The sequence below is a fragment of the Pelophylax lessonae genome (genome assembly GCF_965119305.1).
Source record: "Pelophylax lessonae genome assembly, chromosome: 4".
In the NCBI taxonomy this organism is placed as follows: domain Eukaryota; kingdom Metazoa; phylum Chordata; class Amphibia; order Anura; family Ranidae; genus Pelophylax; species Pelophylax lessonae.
In genome coordinates this window covers 2,888,657-2,910,534 of record NC_138771.1, presented here as the reverse complement: position 1 = coordinate 2,910,534, position 21,878 = coordinate 2,888,657, and the positions used below count along the sequence as shown (strand labels likewise).

General features: G+C 44.4%; 1 protein-coding gene across 1 annotated transcript in view; it reads left to right on the top strand.

Annotated features, from left to right (window-relative positions):
- UNC5D (unc-5 netrin receptor D) overlaps positions 1 to 21,878 on the top strand; it is a 991,829-nt gene that overhangs the window by 902,937 nt on the left and 67,014 nt on the right. Inside the window, exon 15 of the mRNA XM_082253174.1 lies at positions 16,930 to 17,094. Within this exon, the coding sequence (XP_082109300.1) occupies positions 16,930 to 17,094 (165 nt within the window). The remainder of the gene's footprint in view (positions 1 to 16,929; positions 17,095 to 21,878) is intronic.

Genomic DNA, 21,878 nt, shown 5'->3' with positions numbered 1-21,878 from the left:
GGGTTAACACCAGGGGTGATCAAAGGGTTAACTGTGTCCCTAGGGGGTGCTTTCTAACTGTGTGGAGGATGGGCTTATGGAATGAACACAGAGATCCGTGTTCCTAAATAGGAGGAGCTCTGTGTTGATTACTGAGAGAACAACCGTCTGCCGTGTTTACATCAGCAGACCGCCGTTCTCTTTCCATGGGGAGCGATCGCGGGTGCCTGGCACCAATCGGGGGCGATGACCCCGTGCATCAGCTTCCCCTGTGGCGAATGGGGACAGGCGTGCGCCCCCAGGATCGCTCCCGCGAACCGCTGTACAGATAGGGCGATTCGCAGGAACCTGACGACCTGCCGCCATATAACTGTGGCGGCTGGTCGGCAAGTGGTTAAAAATGACCTTTCCTTTTCTATCTGCAGCCGCTGTCGTTTTCTAAATATGCAACCTGGCCACCTGGAGGCGCTCTGTTCACCAATGGTATAAGGACCGCCCCCCAGAAACATCATTTCCTGCTTGTGTGATTGGCTCACTGATTTTCCCAGAAGTCTGCACTAAGATACAAGTCAGATTTCTGGCATCCCCTGCAATAAAAAAAATGACATTTTTGGTGAGATCCTCCCAATAAGAACACGTCTAAAGGGATGCAGGCCCAGCAGATTCCCTCATTAGAGCCCTGCAGCTGCCACAGCTGATAGATAATTATGAAACCACTCCCAATTAGCAGGGCTGGGACAAGGGGTGGGCAGGAGGGGGCGGCTGCCCTGGGCACTGTCAGGTTCAGGGGCACCACAAGGAGGGAAGGGTTTCGTGTTGGGAGGGGGGATTTAATGAGGGGGGGCAGGAGGTAAGCATTGTTATAGGAGGGTAAAGAGGTGTGTTAGGAGTAAGGATTGGGGGGATTTAGAGGTGGGGCACAATTGCCATGTATGCTCTGAGCTCTAGATGACCTTGTCCCGTCACTGCCCATTAGACCCACTTCTTTACCACATGGACACAGAGAAACACACGGGGATTTCTTCAGAATAACAAAAGGAAGGAATCTGCAACAAAGTTTGTTATAATCCCTGCAATGTACAGAGATCACCCAGAGGGGGGAGGGTTTTTTTTCTCAACAAAAGTGGAGTTACGCTTTATAGGAAAACCGCAAACAAAGAAGAAATGTGATGTTTGGTCTTCAGTTATTAGGAGATTTTGTTTTTACTTTGTTTCTTTATTGATTATAAGGCCACATGTGCACTACAATCTGTATGACTCCTTTTCTTTCCAAGACAACCACTGCCTTGCTAAAGAAGCTGAGGGTAAAGGTAAAAGAAAAATAATTGGCAGCACTCCAGGTTGAGTCAAAATCCAGGTTTATTGACTGGACATCCAAATATGACAATCGTGACAAGGTAGACGCGTTTCACACACTGACTGTGTGCTTAACCACTTAAGCCCCGGAGGATTTGGCTGCTAAAGGACCAGGGTTTTTTTTGCGATTTTTTACTGCGTGACTTTAACGGACAATTGCGCGGTCGTGCGACGCTGTACCTAAACGAATTTGACGTCCTTTTTTTCCCACAAACAGAGCTTTCTTTTGGTGGTATTTGATCACCTGTGCGATTTTTTGATCACGCGCTATAAACAAAAAAAGAGCGTAAATTTTGCAAAAATAACAATATTTTTCACATTTTTTTAAATGAAATTCCCCCAAAAAAAAGTAAAAATCAAAATTTTTTAACATTTTTCGGCCAATTTGTTTTATGCTACCTATGTTTGGTAAAAAAAATCGCAAAAAGCGTATTTTGATTGGTTTGCGCAAAAGTTATCGCGTTTACTAACAAAGGGAAAGATTTTTGTCATTTTTGGTGTTTTTTTTTTTAACGCGTAATGGCGGCGATCTGCGATTTTTTTTTCGGTACTGCGACATTGCGGCGGACAGATCGGACCCTTGACTGACATTTTTGACACTTTTGGGGGTACCAGTGACATTACTGCAGTAATCAGTGCTATATATATGCACTGTTACTGCAAAAATGACACTGGCAGGGAAGGGGTTAACTTTATTGGACAGGGAGGGGTTAAGTGTGTCCTAGGGGCGTGATTCTAACTGTGTAGGGACATTCCTATTGGTGTAAAAGCAAAGATCAACCGTTCTACATAGTAGAACGGACAGATCTTCACTTTTACACAGGGAGAACTGACAGGCAGCTTGTTTACACAAGCTGCTCTGTCTTTCTCCCTTCACAGGAGCGATCGCAGTGTGACTGGCGGACATCGAGTCCGCCGGTCACACGCACTGACTTGTCTGTGAACGAGCCGCGGCGGGCGCGCGCCTCGGCGGGCGCGCGCCCGCCCGCGATAGGCTCGCAAGTCAGTGACAGGCGAGTGACGTACCGATACGTCACTCTGCCTGGCCGGGGCTGACCGCCGCAGTATATAGTCGTGCGGCGGTCGGCAACCGGTTAAAGTAATGATTAAGCACACAGTCATGTGTGAAACGCGTCTACCTTGTCACGATTGTCATATTTGGATGTCCAGTCAATAAACCTGGATTTTGACTCAACCTGGAGTGCTGCCAATTCTTTTTCTTTTATCAAGTTTTCACGGAGGCGAGCCGGGGCATGCACCTGTGTGAGTCATCAGGCAATCACACCACCTTGAGCAGTGACTCCTTGTCTGTTCAATTGAGGGTAAAGGTGATGGACTGGCCAAGCATGTCTCCAGACCTAAACCCTATTGAGCATCTGTGGGGGATCCTCAAATGGAAGGTGGAGAAGCGCAAGGTCTCTAACATCCACCAGCTCTGTGATGTCATCATGGAGGAGGGGAAGAGGACTCCAATGACAACCTGTGAAGCTCTGGTGAACTCCATGCCCAAGAGGGTTAAGGCAGTGCTGGAAAATAATGGTGGCCACACAAAATATTGACACTTTGGGCCCAATTTGGAAATGTTCACTTAGGGGTGTACTCAGTGGAGGCTGGTGCCCCCCCCCCCCAGCCAGCCAACCACATAACCCTCTCCCCCTCATTGCTCAATCGATCGCCCGTCAGGCCCCTTGCCAGCCCCTGCACTTACCCCATGCAGGTGGCAGCTTTTCCAGCTGAGTGTTGGCAGTCGCTTCTCCTCCCAGCCAATCAGGTGTTAGGACTCGCGGCCAATCAGGTCTTAGGACTCCCAGCCAATCAGGACTCAGAACCCGCTTCCTGATTGGCCGTAAGGATAAACAGGAAGACATTAGCCAATATTAGTTTGCTAATGTCACACAACTGGGTGGGCTTTCAGCGCAGTGCTCTGCGCCCCAAGCCCACCCTTTTTGGAGCCAGTTAGAGCCTCCGGCTCTAATCATGTGCTTCTTAAGAAAAAAAAAACATTGGAATCCATGCGTCCAGCACTCTGCATGTAGATTAGAGGTTAGGCGCATGGATTAGGGGGGTGGCGCCCTGCACCCCTAATAGATGGGCCGCCACTGGGTGTACTCACTTTTGTTGCCAGTGGTTTAGACATTAATGGCTGTGTGTTGAGCTATTTTGAGGGGACAGCAAATTTACACTGTTATACAAGCTGTACACTCACTACTTTACATTGTAGCAAAGTCTCATTTCTTCAGTGTTGTCACATGAATAGATAGAATAAAATATTTACAGAAATGTGAGGGGTGTACTTACTTTTGTCAGATACTGTATATACGTTACGGTTTGCAAGTGGTTTACCAGAGATTCCAAAGCAGCAAGAGGGGACGTCCCCCTTCCACCACTAACCACGTCCCCCCTCCCACCACTCACCACGTCCCCCCTCCCCCTCCCACCACTCACCATGTCCCCCCTCCCAACACTCACCACGTCCCCCCTCCCACCACTCACCACGTCCCCCCTCCCACCAATCACCACGTCCCCCCTCCCAACACTCACCACTCCCCCCCTCCCACCACTCACCACGTCCCCCCCTCCCACCAATGACCACGTCCCCCCCACCTACCACTCACCACGTTCCCCCTCCCAACACTCACCACGTCCCCCCTCCCAACACTCACCACGTCCCCCCTCTCAACACTCACCACGTCCCCCCTCCCACCACTTACCACGTCCCCCCTCCCAACACTCACCACGTCCCCCCTCCATCCACTCACCACTTCCCCCCTCCCAACACTCACCACGTCCCCCCTCTCAACACTCACCACGTCCCCCCTCCCACCACTTACCACGTCCCCCCTCCCAACACTCACCACGTCCCCCCTCCCACCACTCACCACGTCCCCCCTCCCAACACTCACCGGTGTTTCTTGGGCTTAAAGTTTCCGGCAATTCACCAAAGAAACGATCCAACAATACAACCAATAATTTCCAATCCAGGCTAGAAGTAAATAATTAAATAATAAATAAAATAAAAAAATAAGTAAATAATAAATCAACAAAAAAATGTTTTTGATCTTTTGCTTTTAAAGGTACAGAAGATTTTTGGTCTTTTCACCCCAGATCTCTTCATAAAGAGGACCCCCTACTTCTATTACAGGGGATGTTTACATTCCTTGTAATAGAAATATAAGTGATTAAAAATAAATAAATATTAAAGGGACAGTGTAAGAATAAAAAATAAAAGAAATAATAATAATTTTAAAAATGTAAAGCGCTCCCCAACCCCTTCGGTGAATGCAAACCTAAGTCGCGCATGCAAATGTAAATGGTATTCGCACATCTATTTACTCGGTGTGACATCATCTTTCACACTTTATAGAAAAACTGGGGTAAATATTGTGTTTCTTTTTTTTAAATTCATTAAAGTGTATTATTTCCAAAAAAATATGCATTGCAAAACCGCTGCGTGAATACCGTGCGACATAAAAACTTTGCAACGATCGCCATTTTATTCCATACCATACCGTATTTGTACCGTACGGTGACCCTTGCGAGCAGCCTCCCCGTCTGGTTTGGTGCGCCCCCTTTTCCCCTATACGATGCATGCTTGTTTCCGGGGCCACTTACCTTTTTTGGGATTCATTGTTGAATGTTCATCGAAGGTCAGGCCAGCATTCTAGTTTATTTACAGTTCTCTTTCTTCTCATTCTTGGTCTAAAAAAGACCAACAAAGGCCGCCCTTCTGATGAGTGTGGCTGGAAGTAAATGAAGCCGGCGGGTCGTTCACAATAATATTGTAAATAGGTGAATGCCTCTGAGAGGACATCGCGCACCACTGGCTCTTTATTAGCAGCTCATGAACATTACAAAAAACAGAGATAATTATACTTCACTACTACTAGTCACTAACACAGAAGGTATTAATCTCACATTAAGTGTAGAAATAGTCATAATAACAAAGAGCGCATTATCTGGGAATAGAACGCTGGTTGAAGTGTAATTAGGAAATGTTCCCAATGTAATCAGCGTTGTTTTATGCTGTGAAAAGCCATTGACTGGTAAGAAATACATATTCTCTAATAGGAGACGGAGGAATAGGGTGCAGGCAGGAGTCCGCAAAGTATTTGGGAAATCGTTTTCCTTTAATTCATATTATAATGAGGTCTCCAACAGCCGGGGAAACTCAAAGTTATTTGGACAATTGGACTTTCTTTGTACATTTTGTATTTTAATTACATTGTAACTATTTATATACACTGAACACAATTATAAACGCAACACTTTTGTTTTGCCCCATTTTTCATGAGCTGAACTCAAAGATCTCAGACTTTTCTATGTACACAAAAGGCCGATTTCTCTCCAATATTCTTCACAAATCTGTGTAAATCTGTGTTAGTGATCACTTCTCCTTTGCCGAGTTAATCCGCCCACCTCACAGGTGTGACATATCAAGATGCTGATTGGACAGCATGATTATTGCACAGGTGTGCCTTAGGCTGCCCACAATAAAAGGCCACTCTAAAATGTGCAGTTTTTTTCAGATGGTGTCAGGCGTGTGTGGCGGCAACCAGGTGAGGAGTACAAAGACAAGTGTGTCTTCCTACAGTCAGGCATGGTGGTGGGAGTGTCATGGTCTGGGGCTGCATGAGTGCTGCCGGCACTGGGGAGCTACAGATCATTGAGGGAACCATGAATGCCAACATGTACTGTGACATACTGAAGCAGAGCATGATCCCCTCCCTTCAGAGACTGGGGGGCAGGGCAGTATTCCAACATAACGACCCCAAACACCTCCAAGATAACCACTGCCTTGCTAAAGAAGCTGAGGGTAAAGGTGATGGACTGGCCAAGCATGTCTCCAGACCTAAACCCTATTGAGCATCTGTGGGGATCCTCAAACAGAAGGTGGAGGAGGGGAAGGTCTCTAACATCCACCAGCTCTGTGATGTCATCATGGAGGAGGGGAAGAGGACTCCAGTGACAACCTGTGAAGCTCTGGTGAACTCCATGCCCGAGAGGGTTAAGGCAGTGCTGGAAAATAATGGTGGCCACACAAAATATTGACTCTTTGGACCCAATTTGGAGATTGTCACTTAGGGGTGTACTGACTTTTGTTGCCAGCGGTTTAGACATTAATGGCTGTGTGTTGAGTTATTTTGAGGGGACAGTAAATTTACACTGTTATACAAGCTGTACACTCACTACTTTACATTGTAGCAAAGTCTCATTTCTTCAGTGTTGTCACATGAAAAGATAGAATAAAATGTGAGGGGTGTACTTACTTTTGTTAGATACTGTATGTTTTAAACAGTTTTCATATATCTTGTGCACCTTTAGAATAGTCCCATTCCCTTTTTGCTTTCTCTGCTAAACCATTTAAAAGTGTTGGATCCCAGGCTGGGCCGGTGTTGTCTCCAGAACCCGTCATTTCAGTGATTCTATTTCCACCCTCTAATGAAAATTCTTAGTGAAGTAACAAAGGCAGAATTTTATTTTGTAACTAAGAGAACAATTATTAAAGCGGAGGCTCAGTTGTATCCTTATTCCTCTACTAAGCGGGATTCCTGGTTTGCATGAAGCCGGCCTGGTGATTACATTCAGTTCTACCAACAAATCCCAATTACATCAACATCTCACCCACTTCCAGAAGAGGCTGCTGGAGTCTGTGCTAATGTTGTACCTATCTAGTAATGACCATTATGGGATTACCCCACCCCCATTCTCCATCAAAGTATCCATCCTACACTCACTGGCCACTTTATTAGGTACACCTTGCTAGTAGTGGGTTGGACCCCATTTTGCCTTCATTCTTGGTGGCATAGATACAACAAGGTGTTGGAAACTTTCCTCAGAGATTTTCCTCCATAGTGACATGATAGCATCACGCAGTTGCTGCAGATTTGTCGGCTGCACATCCATGATGCCAATCTCCTGTTCCACCACATCCCAAAGATTCTCTATTGGATGAGATGTGGTGAGTGTGGAGGCCATTGGAGGACAGTGACCTCATTGTCATGGTGAGGAAACCAGTGGTGAGTAGTGATGTCGCGAACATAAAATTCACGAACGCGAACATCGGCGAACATTGCGAACCGCCATAGACTTTAATAGGCAGGCGAATTTTAAAACCCACAGGGACTCTTTCTGGCCACAATAGTAATGGAAAAGTTGTTTCAAGGGGACAAACACCTGGGCTGTGGCATGCCGGAGAGGGATCACACAAAAAAAAGTTCTTAAAAATTGTAATTTTTTGATAGAGAGCCAATTATTGGAAAAATTTTAAAAAAATAAAAATAAAAAATTTCTTTGGATTTAGCATCTGGGGGGTCTAAAAAGTGTACCTGTGAAGTTTCAGCTCTGTAGCATGTCCAGAACCAGAAAAAATTACAAGCTAGGGTTAGGGTTATTTTTATGGCTAGGCTTAGAGGGTTAGGGTTAAGGTTAGAGGGTTAGGGTTACGGTGAGATACTTAGGGTTAGAGTTAGTAACCCTACCCCTATGCCTCTAACCCTAACCCTAAGCACTAAAAATAACCCTAACCTTAGCCCTGACCCTAACCCTAACCCTAATTCTATTTTTTTTTCTGGTTCTGGACATGCTACAGAGCTGAAACTTCACAGGTACACTTTTTAGACCCCCTAGACAATAAATCCAAAGAATTTTATTTTTTTGTTAAGTTTTTTTTTTTTTTTTTTTTTTAAGTTTTCCAATAATTGGCTCTCTATCAAAAACGACAATTTTTAAGAACTTTTTTGTGTGTCTAGGGGGTCTAAAAAGTGTACCTGTGAAGTTTCAGCTCTGTAGCATGTCCAGAACCAGAAAAAAAAGATAATTTTTCAGTAGAGCAGGGATGGTGGGAACCCCTTTTACACCTATATGATCTTTTTTTTCTGGTTCTGGACATGCTGCATATATATATATATATTAAAAAAATACTCAAATACCAGCCCTCAAAGGGGCTTTTGGGGACAATAGATATATATATATCCAAAAAAAACCTTAAATACCAGCCCTAGGAAGGGCTTTTTGGGGTGCTGTCCTTACAGCAGGAGTGTACCAAGAACACTGGCTAACAAGACCGGGAACACTGACTAACTGTCCCCAGCTATAACAGCAGCAGCAGCACTTTCCCTGCTCTCAGTAACACAGAAATGATCTAAGATGGATGCTGCCCTTGCTTATTTATAGGAGTTGGGAGGGTGTGGGAGGGAGGTATGCTGATTGGCCTGGAATGTGTCTGCTGACTGTGATGTTCAGGGTCAAAGTTTGCCTCAATGATGATGTATAGGAGGCGGACCGAACATCGCATATGTTCGCCTGCATGCAGCGGCGAACGCGAACGTTCGAAGTTCGCCGGGAACCGTTCGGTACATCTCTAGTGATGAGATGATTGGAGCTTTGTGACATGGTGCATTATCCTGCTAGGAGGAGCCATCAGAAGATGGGGACACTGTAGTCATAATGGGGTGGGCATGGTCAGCAATGATACTCAGGTAGGGGGTGGGGCTTATACCACTAAAGGGGCCCAAAGTGTGTCAAGACCCCCCCACACTATTACACCACCACCAGCCTGAACCGTTACCCCCCCCCCCACCATCACACCGCCACCACCCTGAACCATTACCCCCCCACACACACACACACCATTACACCACCACCACCAGCCTGAACTATTACCCCCCTCCTCCCCCACACCATTACACCACCACCACCAGCCTGAACTATTACCCCCCTCCTCCCCCACACCATTACACCACCACCACCAGCCTGAACCATTACCCCCCCTCCTCCCCCACACACACCATTACACCACCACCAGCCTGAACCGTTACCCCCCCCTCCTCCCCCACACACACCATTACACCACCACCAGCCTGAACCATTACCCCCCTCCTCCCCCACACCATTACACCACCACCACCAGCCTGAACCATTACCCCCCCTCCTCCCCCACACACACCATTACACCACCACCAGCCTGAACCGTTACCCCCCCCTCCTCCCCCACACACACCATTACACCACCACCAGCCTGAACCATTACCCCCCCTCCTCCCCCACACACACCATTACACCACCACCACCACTCTGAACCATTACCCCCACACACACCATTACACCACCACCAGCCTGAACCATTACCCTCCCCCCTCCTCCCCCACACCATTACACCACCAGCCTGAACCATTACCCCCCCCCCCTCCCCCACACCATTAGACCACCACCACCAGCCTGAACGGGTGATACAAGGCAGGATGGATCCATGCGCCAATCTCTGACCCTCCCCCATCTGAATGTTGTAGCTAAAATCCAGACTCATCAGACCAGCCAACGTTTTTCCAATCTTCTATTCTCCAATGTTGGTGATTCTGTGCCAATTGTAGCCTCAGTTTCCTGTTCTTAGCTGACAGGAGTGACACCCCGGTGTGGTCTTCTGCTGCTGTAGCCCATCTGCTTCAAGGCTTGATGTGTGGCGCATTCAGAGATGGTATTCTGCATACCATGGATGTACTGAGTGGTTATTTGAGTTACTGTTGCCTTTCTATCATCTCCAACCAGTCTGCCCATTCTCCTCTGACCTCAACAAGGCATTTTCCTCCACACAACTGCCGCTCACTGGATATTTTCTCTTTTTCCCACCATTCTCTGTAATCCCGAGAGATGGTTGTGTGTGAAAATCCCAGAAATACTCAGACCGGGCCCGTCTGCCACCAACAACCAATCCACGTTCAAAGTCACTTCAATCCCCTTTCTTCCCTATTCTGATGCTCAGTTTGTAACTTCAGCAAGTCGTCTTCACCACGTCTACATGCCTAAATGCATTGAGTTGCTGCCATGTGATTGGCTGATTAGCAATTTGTGTTACCAAGCAATTGAACAGGTGTACCTAATAAAGTGGCTGGTGAGAGTATATGGTATACGGAAGCCTGGATCAATGTAAACACCTCAGTATTTCCTTAGAGTTTGGCCAGAATAAATAGTTTGTAGTAAAGAAAATACAGAGATGTGATTACTAATTTGCAGAAAGAACTTGAACTGTTTTCAGCCCTGTGATCTTGGATGGCACCGAAAGAAACAAATGTTTAATGCATAAATTATCCTTTATTCCTGAGTTATTTATATGGATGACGGTAATTAAACCCAAATGGAAAACAGGTTTGTCTGATTCAGTATGAAGTATAAAGTAAGGGAGAAGTTTATATATTTTCTTGCTCAGTCAATATATCTTTGAGGATCATAAGAATGATAATTTAGGACAAGAACTTGAAAGTTGTATTTTGTCTTCATGTGTTCATCCCGAGCAACAGACATTTAGATGAAATTACAGTGTGGTGATATCTACTCGATGTGTCTTCTTCCAGAGAGGCACCGGCTAGAAATAATCCTGTTTATTGAAATTTCCTGTAAATTTCCACTGAATGGCATTGGTGTTCTAACCTAAAAGTCGAAAATCCTGAAAAGATGTTACAATGTTTCCAATTTTTGTTACTACAAAACATTTAACTCAAATCCAAACAGCTGCTTGGATGAACAGTCTACAGAGGAGCTGACCATGGTCCTCGATTCGCTGTATATGGTGATAAGATAGGAGCTGTCCATGGTGCTGGGAGAGGAGCTGTCCATGGTGCTGGGAGAGGAGCTGTCCATGGTGCTGGGAGAGGAGCTGTCCATGGTGCTAGATTTGCTGTATATGGTGATAAGATAGGAGCTGTCCATGGTGCTGGGAGAGGAGCTGTCCATGGTGCTGGGAGAGAAGCTGTCCATGGTGATGTGAGAGGAGCTGTCCATGGTGATGGAAGAGGAGCTGTCCATGGTGCTGGGAGATGAGCTGTCCATGGTGCTGGAAGAGGAGCTGTCCATGGTGGTGTGAGTGGAGATTTCCACGGTGCCAGTGAGGAGCTCTCCATGGAGCTGGGTAAGTAGCTCTCAATGGTGCCAGGAATGGATCTGTCCATGGTACTAGGAGAGGGAATTCCCATGGTACTAGGAGAGGGAATTCCCATGGTACTAGGAAAGGAGCTGTCCATGGTGCTATGAAAGGAATTGTCCTTGATGCTAGTTGTGGGACCATCCATAGTGCTAGGAGAGAAGCTGTCTGTGGTGATAAGAGGAACCGCCAATGGTGCTAGATGTTGAGCCATCCATGTTGATTGGGGGAACTGTCACTAGACATAGGAATAGCTGCCCATGGTTCCTAGAGATGAGCTGCCCATGATTCTAAGAGAAGAGCTACCTATGGTTCTAAGAGAAGAGCTACCTATGGTTCTAAGAGAAGAGCTACCTATGGTTCTAAGAGAAGAGCTGTCCACAGTGCTAGGAGAGGGACTGTCAATAGTGATAGGAGAGGGGCTGTCCAAGTTGTACGTTGGAGACATCCTGTAAGGACCTTATTCCTCTGCATAGCTTGGTGTCACCTGCAAAGATTGAAATCCCAGACCCAATATCATTTATTTATAGATTAAAAAGTAAGGGTCCCATCACTGAACCCTGGGGTACCCCACTAATATAACTGAAACTTGGGGTACGCCACTAATATAACTAAAACTTGGGTACACCACTAGTAACACTGAACCTTGGGGTACCCCACTGATAACCTTACACCATTCAGAGTAAGATTCATTAACCACTACTCTCTGAATTATATCTTTTAGCCAATTTTCTATCCAATTACAAACTGATCTTTCCAAGCCAGTAGACTTTACCTTACACATTAGCCACATGTGGGGAACTGTGTCACACGCTTTTGCAAAATCCAAGTATATCACATCCACAGCCACCCCTCTGTCCAAGTATACCCCGTCCACAGCCACCCCTCTGTCCAAGAATACCACATCCACAGCCACCCCTCTGTCCAAGTATACCCCGTCCACAGCCACCCCTCTGTCCAAGAATACCACGTCCATAGCCACCCCTCTGTCCAACTATACCACGTCCACAGCCACCCCTTTGTCCAAGTATACCCCATCCACAGCCACCCCTCTGTCCAAGTATACCACATCCACAGCCACCCCTCTGTCCAAATATACCACGTCCACAGCCACCGCTCTGTCCAAGTAGTCCATGTCCACAGCCACCCCTCTGTCTTAGTATACCACGTCCACAGCCACCCCTCTGTCCAAGTATACCACATCCACAGCCACCCCTCTGTCCAAGGTTTTACTTACCTCCTCATAAAAATAAATCAGGTTTGTCTTTCATGAATCCATGCTGTCTGTTGCTTAGAGTATTTTTTTCCAGCAAGAACTCATCTATGTGGTCTTTTTTTAAACTCTCCAATATCTTCCCGACTATAGAAGTTACACTAACAGGTCTATAGTTACTTGGTAAAGACTTTGATAGTTTTTTAAATATAGGCACCACATTGGCACTACGCCAATCCAGTGGTACTATTCCAGGCATTAACAAGTCCCCAAAAATTAGAAACAAAGGCTTAGAAATTACAGAGCTCAATTCTTTTAGGATGCGTGGGTGGATGCCATCTGGTCCAGGTGCTTTATCCACCCTTATTCTGTCTAAATATTTCTGGATCATATCACGTTTGAGCCATTGTGGATCATTTGGGGCTGTGTCACTACCGTCCTCATTATGGTCATGAGCTCCCCCATACTCCTTTGTATATACAGAGCTGAAGAAAGTATTTAATAAAATTGTCTTCTCTTTGTCCCCAGTCACCCACTCCTGATTATTGTGTAAAGGGCCTACATGCTCAGACCTGACCTTTTTACTATTCATTTATTTGAATCATTTTTTGGGGTTTGTCCTACTATCTTTTGCAATCAGTTGTTTTTTTTTATTTTACGTCCTTTTTTTCTTTTTACATATTTTGCTATATTCTTTGTAACATTTAGGCCCCTTTCACACCTAAAAGTCACATGATTTTACCGCAATTTTTTGCCGTGACTTTGACGCGATTTTGACTGGACTTGTGTGATTTGAGGTTTACAGACTTCAAAACGCATCAAAGTTGGACCAAAGTAGTGACGAAGTAGGGACTATTCTGAAGTCAGATATGAATGGTACTCATTGGAAATCATAGGGTATGACTTGTCATGCGACGTTGCAGTCCCAAGTTGCAGGACAAGTTGCACAAGTGTGAAAGGGGCCTTACATGATGATAGTGTTCCTTGACTTTTATATTTTTTAAAATCTCTTTTCTCATTATTTATAGTTTTTTTTTTTTTTTACCTTTAGCCGTGAGCCATCTAGGTTTTATGTTTAGCCTTTTAATCTTATTGACCATGGGAAAATTCTTTGCAGTCCCAAGTCGCAGAGCAAGTTGCACAAGTGTGAAAGGGGCCTTAAATGATGATAGTGTTCCTTGACTTTTATATTTTTTAAAATCTCTTTTCTTATTATATATTCTTATAAATTCTTATTATTTACACTTTTTTTTATTACCTTTAGCCATGAGCCACCTAGGTTTTATGTTTAGCCTTTTAATCTTATTGGCCATGGGAATATTCTTTACAGTGAGACCACATAAAGTCTTTATGACAAATTCCATTTCTGTTCTGTGTTCATAAATGTCAATATTCCCTCCCAGTCTCAGTCTTGGAGAGTAGCCCTTTTCCTTGGAAAATTTGCTCTCTTATAGTGAAGTGTTATAGTGAAGCCTCTTTCAAAGATGATGCACAAGAAAGCCCGCAAACAGTTTGCTGAAGACAAGCAGACTAAGGACATGGATTACTGGAACCATCTCCTGTGCTCTGATGGGACCAGGATAAATGTATTTGGTTCAGATTTTGTCAAGTGTGTGTGGGGGCAACCAGGTGAGGAGTACAAAGACAAGTGTGTCTTCCTACAGTCAAGCATGGTGGTGGGAGTGTCATGGTCTGGGGCTGCATGAGTGCTGCCGGCACTGGGGAGCTACAGTTCATTGAGGGAACCATGAATGCCAACATGTACTGTGACATACTGAAGCAGAGCATGATCCCCTCCCTTCGGAGACTGGGCCCCAGGGCAGTATTCCAACATGATGACCCCAAACACACCTCCAAGACAACCACTGCCTTGCTAAAGAAGCTGAGGGTAAAGGTGGTGGACTGGCCAAGCGTGTCTCCAGACCTAAACCTTATTGAGCATCTGTGGGGCATCCTGAAATGGAAGGTGGAAAAGCGCAAGGTCTCCAACATCCACTAGCTCTGTGATATGAGTGGAAGAGGACTCCAGTGGCAACCTGTGAAGCTCTGGTGACCTCCATGCCCAAGGGGGTTAAGGCAGTGCTGGAAAATAATGGTGGCCACACAAAATATTCACACTTTGGACCCAATTTGGACATTGTCACTTAGGGTGTACTCACTTTTGTTGCCAGCGGTTTAGACATTAATGGCTGTGTGTTGAGTTATTTTGAGGGGACAGCAAATTTACACTGTTATACAAGCTGTACACTCACTACTTTACATTGTAGCAAAGTGTCATTTCTTCAGTGTTGTCACATGAAAAGATAGAATAAAATATTTACACAAATGTCAGGGGTGTACTTACTTTTGTGAGATACTGTATGTGCTCATCAGAAAATATTTCTACCTAGGTACCTTGTAGTAAATGGGTCAAACAAGCCAGATGATCCTCATAAGTAGGTATATTCTGATCACAAGGAATTATTGATCAGGCTGTGTCCTTATATTCCTGGATTATGATGATTGATCTCCAAGCAATAAACCGATATGCAAAAACAAGTATACACACATAGTGTAAAACTGCTTCAAAAAATGTATTTAAAATAGTCAAAAACACTTAGAAGCAACTGCAGGTAACCAGCATTGAACATGTATTCTGTCCAGTTCTGGTCTCCAATACTCAGAAAGGATGTGCTGGAACTGGAGAGAGTCCAGAGAAGGGCAACTAAACTAATTAGGGGATTGGAGGACCTAAATTATGAAGAGCGTTTACAAGTGCTTGATTTATTCTCCCTGGAGAAGAGACGCCTGAGAGGGGACTTGATAGCGATTTACAAATACCTCAATGGTGATCCCAGCATAGGAAAAAAACTATTCAGTCGCAAGGAATGTAAGAGGACACAAGGCCATCCAATGTGATTAGAGGAGAAGCTATCTAATCTCAGGCTACGCAGGGGGTATTTTACTGTAAGGCCAATAAGATTGTGGAACTCTCTTCCACAAATGGTAGCAATTGACTCTTGGAAATACATCTCAGCAGGGAGCATCGATAGTTTCAAAAAACTATTAGATGGGCACCTTAAAGACCACAACATACATGGGTATACAATGTACAACATACAGGGGTATACAATGTACAACATACAGGGGTATACAATGTACAACATACAGGGGTATACAATGTACAACATACAGGGATATACAATGTACAACATACAGGGGTATACAATGTACAACATACAGGGGTATACAATGTACAACATACAGGGGGTATACAATGTACAACATACAGGGGTATACAATGTACAACATACAGGAGTATACAATGTACAACATACAGGGGTATACAATGTACAACATACAGGAGGTATACAATGTACAACATACAGGGGTATACAATGTACAACATACAGGAGTATACAATGTACAACATACAGGGGTATACAATGTACAACATACAGGGGTATACAATGTACAACATACAGGGATATACAATGTACAACATACAGGGATATACAATGTACAACATACAGGGGTATACAATGTACAACATACAGGGGGTATACAATGTACAACATACAGGGGGTATACAATGTACAACATACAGGGGTATACAATGTACAACATACAGGGGTATACAATGTACAACATGCAGGGGTATACAATGTACAATATACAGGGATATACAATGTACAACATACAGGGGTATACAATGTACAACATACAGGGGTATACAATGTACAACATACAGGGGTATACAATGTACAATATACAGGGGTATACAATGTACAACATACAGGGGTATACAATGTACAACATACAGGGGTATACAATGTACAACATACAGGGGTATACAATGTACAACATACAGGGGTATACAATGTACGGTTAACAGCAAACACACACACATCATAGGTTGAACTGGATGGACTGATGTCTTTTTTCAACCTCACAAACTATGTAACTATGTAATCTCCAAGAACAAAACATTCAGGGCTATGTGAGATGATTGCGTCCACACACACCTACATGGGTTGAACTGGATGGACTATTGTCTTTATTCAACCTCAACTACTATGTAACTATGGATGTAATTATGTGGCGTGACAGGCAGGAACAAATGAGCTGACGCGTTTCGTCGTATGTGACTTATTCATAGGGCATTTTAGCGCTGCACTTTATTATATAATAGTTTTTTTTAAACTATTGATGCTCCCTGCTGACACCACTGCTTGTGGAAGAGAATTCCACATCCTTACCACTCTGACAGTAAAGAACCCTTTTACGCAGTTTAAGGCTAAACCGCTTCTCTTCTAATTTTAGTGAGTGGCCCCGTGTCTTATTGAATTCCCTTTCTCTGTAAAGTTTGGTAATATTAGTAATTAGCTCTGCAGGGTGTCGGGAAAGATGCTGATCACTAGTACAGTCATTGAGCTTCATCTTATTTTGTATTGCAGCCACCAGCTGACTGTCTTTGTTTCCATTGCAGGAAGTCCCTTTCTCCCGTGTGTGGTGCAGTAACCAGCAGCCACTGCACTGTGCCTTCTCCCTGGAGCGATACACGCCGGCCACCACTCAGCTGTCCTGCAAGATCTGCGTCCGACAGGTCAAAGGTCACGAACTGATTCTTCAGATCCAGACATCCATTCTAGAGGTGAGCTGACAACGTAGTCACGGGTTACAGGCCGCCTCCTACCATCAGACTCATCCGAAGGGTAATGATTCTGTATATCTGTACCTTTCATTATCTGGATGATGAGTCATGCCGGATAAATGGAAATTCTCATAGGATAAAAGAACGAACGTTTACTTATGAAGCTTCTGCAAATATCTGACATTCTATTAATATTTGCTGTGCGGGAAAGGTATGCAGACATATTGTGCGGCACAAGCTGACCTCAGATCCTTTCATTGCTTCTATTTACAGACAGAGCGTGTGCAGAGAGACCCGTCCCGTCCCCCCCGTCCCCCTCCCCGTCCCCGTCTCTATTTCCTTACCCCGACCAATAGAAATCCACACAACCTACGAAATGACGATGTGCAAACACAAAATGCTTGTTTTTTTTGTTTTTTTTTCTCTTGCATGTGATTGGTGCTTAAACCTGGAAGATGATTGGTTACTCTGCACAACTGCACCAGATTATGTGTGTACCAGTTTTAGTACCCCCCCCCCCCCCCCAAAGCATTTCCAAAGGTTCTTTATACCCTATTGCATTTTCTGCATTAATCACTTGCCGACCAGCCGCTGTACATATACTGCCATACCCCTCACTTTACGTACACTCGCCAGTACAGACACAGCCCGGTCAGCTTGGCATGGCACTACTCACAAACCATAAGTGACGGGGATACCAAACTTAGGGAGCACCGAGAGGGGACCCAGGACTACAACATATCATATTTGTGGCCGGCCAGCTTGCCTAGGTAATCTACCATTTCATAGTTCTGGATCCCCTTAACATGCTCCCCAAGCTTGGTGTCCTTGTCCCTTATGGATTGGGAGCAGTGCCATGCCAAGCTGACCAAGATTTCCTATGGAGTTGGTGTATTTACATTGAGAAATGCTTCACTTTAAGTAGATTTTTGTTTTACATGCATGCTCTCATCTCATTGTGTACTTAAAAGTGGGGTATGCCTGTATTGTGGCAGGTCGGCTCTGTCGAAAACAATGTACCTGTACATCGCTTCGCGGGGAGGCACGCACACCCATTGCCAACAGGGGAAGCCAATTCCCAGGCATGGCAGCCGCCATTGCCGGTGGGCACCCACGATCGCTCCAGCGGTGGTCTGTCATTGTAAACACTGCAGACAGCTGTTCTGTCAGTGATGAGCACAGGGACTCTGGGTTCATCCAGCAAGCCCATCCCCCATACAGTTCAAAAGCACCTCCTAGGAACACATTTAACCCTTTGATCGCCCCTAGGTTAACCCCTTTCCTGCCAGTGTCATTAGTACAGTGACAGTGCATATTTCTAGCACTGATTACCCACGAAAGTGAAGTTAGCCTTTAACCAGTGGCGGCCCGTCCATTGGGGGCGCAGGGGTGTCCCCCCATTCATGCATCCGGCCCCCTATTCTCCATGCAGGGCACCGGATGCATGGATTCCAATAGGGGATTTATTTATTTTATTTACTTTTTTTAAGCACGGGATTAGAGCCAGAGGCTCTAATATGCTTCAAAAAAGGGTGGGCTCGGGGCGCACTGAGCCCACCCAGTTGCCTGACAATAGCAAATTAATATTCGCTATTATCACACTTATTCTCCTCCCAGCCAATCAGGAGGAAGCGGGTCATGAGAGTAGTATTACTATATATAGTGTATTACATATTATATATACTGTATACTTTGGCTGAGTTACAGGACACTGTGCACACACACAGCATGCCTGGTTGGATAGTTTGTTCAACCACTAATCACAGCATGTCTCTGGCACATACCCCACCCAATCACAGCCTGCCCCTGGCACATACCCCTCCTAATCACAGCCTGCCTCTGGCACCCACCCCTCCTAATCACAGCCTACCTCTGGCACATACCCCACCCAATCACAGCGTGCCTCTGGCACATACAACTCCTAATCACAGCCTGCCCCTGGCACCCACCCCTCCTAATCACAGCCTGCCTCTGGCACATACCACTCCTAATCTTACACAGGGTCCCCATAGCCTGGCTGGGCCCTAGGAAACAGTGTGCCCTAGGTGGCTGCCTAGTTTGCCTAGTGGCAGCACCGGCCCTGCTTACACCGTTCCAGGTGGAATATTTTTGGAAACGCTCAGCAAATCTCCTGCAGAACCAGAAATAAGTGGAATGCCTTCAATTAGCTAATGTGCTGTACTGAGCCTGACAGGTGTGAAGATTTCTGTTCTCTAAAATCCTGCCTGAGTTATAGTAAATAAGCAGTAATAAGGAAGACATAATTTATATATAATTGAATTCAAATATCATTTGTTTAATTTCTACAATCAGGACATGGTGTTTAGTAAAGGGTACAAGGATCTAATTAAACAAATTGCTGCTGAAGCGATCGCATGTGCGGGAACAGAACGATCCTCTGACACTTCTCATTAGAACAACAAAATTGCAGGTTGTAACTTTGTTATTAAAAAAAAATAAGAATTTTTAATCTCAAATTAGCGGCCTTCATTATGTTACTTAATTGAATCCCTTCAATTCCGAGCACCCCCCCCCCCCCCCCCCTGCCCAGGCCAATTTTCAACGCTGTCACACTTTGAATGACAATTGCGCGGTCATGTAACACTGTTCCCATATGACATTTGTATCGTTTTTGTTTTGTTTGTTTTTTCCCACAGAAATAGAGATTTCTTTTGGTGGTATTTAATCACCACTGGGGTTTTTTTTTTTTTTTTTTTTTAATTTTGAAATTTCTTCTTTCTGTTATAAAATTCTGCAAATAAATGACCTTTCTTCTTAAAGTTATGGCAAAATGTATTCTGCTCCATTTTTTTGGTGAAAATAACCCAAATCGGTGTTTATTATTTAGTCTGTAGGAAAGGTATAGAGTCTACAAACTATGATATATATGGGATATCTGAAAATCGATCGATCCTGATGTACTGACGGTCCAAAAATGCAAGGACAGTACAAATACCCCCCAAATCACCCCTTTTTTGGAAAGTATTTTTGTTTTAAATACTGTCACCAGTGCAGTACAGCGTCATCATATAACTGGTGTGGCAGTGACCGGGGACAGTATGTAAAATAATAATAATAATTGTTTTCAATTTTTTTTATATTTTTTATTTTTTGTTTTTTAATTATTTTTACAGACTGTGACCAGAGCAATACAGTGTTGCCATAGTAACACTGTATCATTCTGGGGAGTTGTTTTTTTTTTGTTTTTTTTTTACATACTATGCTTGCTTATAGCAGTGAATTTCATTGCTGTAAGCAAATATTTTTACTGAATGACAGTGTGTAGACACTGTGTATTGTTGTGATCAGCTGTGATTGGCTACAGCTACTCACATGGTACAGATGGTCTGTGATTGGCCCTGTCTGTACCATGTAATCCCTGTGACCAATCACAGCCAGCAACACAATTGTTCACAATGAAAGGAAGCCATCCATTGTTTACAACTGTCATCTAATCTGCTGTGATTGGTCACAGCAGTCACATGGTGCTGTCAGCGGTCCAGTACACTGACCATCCATCAGACACAGCTGGTGACAGATCGCGCCACATCGCGGCCTGAGGCACAGTTTTGGAGGATGTAATGTGACATGCATCCAGATTGATGAAAGTCCCGCCCACCCGTCCGTCCGTCATTTTGCTATAGGCCGGGTGGGGACATGGTAAATAACAAGTAATTTAAAAAGTATTGAGAAATAAACATTAATTTCTCATAGTGGCCCCTGCACTCGCCTGCGGGGGAAGTCTCTGGCGTAGCCCTTGCCTTTTGCAGTCCTGCTATGGATTTTTGAACTCTACATTCTCCTATGTAACTTCCTGATGAAGTGGGTCCCGTGAAACGCGTTGAGGCGGTTTTTTTTTTTTTTTTTGCGCACATCTTTATAAACTCATTGAAGCCCTGAAGATTCCCTAAACCACCTAAACGATTATATAGCAAAAAAGGTGACCTCTACCCATGCCACATCCTGGAATGTCTACAAGAAAGAAGAAAAGGAACCCAAGACCAGGTTCTTCAATGGATGGAATTTACTGGCAATAGTATGAGACCAAAATATCATAACAATTTTATTCATCACATTTAATTTAAAAATATTAGAATGTTTGCAAGGCATCCAAATATACAAATAAAGAACACATAAAAACCATACAGATAGCATATAGAAACAAAATGGGACCCTAGTACAGCACCTCCCTTGTTTGGTATATCCTGGGTTCCAGTGCCCCTAGGGGGTGTCTGCAACACTTGGTCACCTCTGTTGGTCAACCAAGCTATGATAGCAATCATTAAAAATTGTTCATAACTGATGTACTGAAGGCCAATCTCGTTTCTTGAGACACTAGCAAGCCAGGAAAGTACAAATACCCCGCAAATTACCCCTTTTATGGAAAGTAGACATTCCAAGGTACTTAGTAAGAGGCGTGGTGAGTTATTTGAAGTTGTAATTTTTTCCCACAATTTTTTGTAAAGTGAAGATTTATTTTTCACAAAATTGTCATATTAACAGTTTATCTCTGTCACATTGCATATGCATACTTGCAACTATACTCCAAAATACATTCTGCTACTCCTCCTGTATGGCGACGACAGGTGTGAGACTTTTTCACTGCCTGGCCACATAAAGAGGCCCAACATCCATGGAGCACCTTCAGGTGTGCTAGGGACATAAATTACACATCAAATTTTTGGACTACCTATAACACTTTTGAAGGCCCCCCAGGACCCCATTTTGTAAAGCAAACACCCCAACGTATATTATGTTAGCCATGATGAGTCTTTTAAACATGT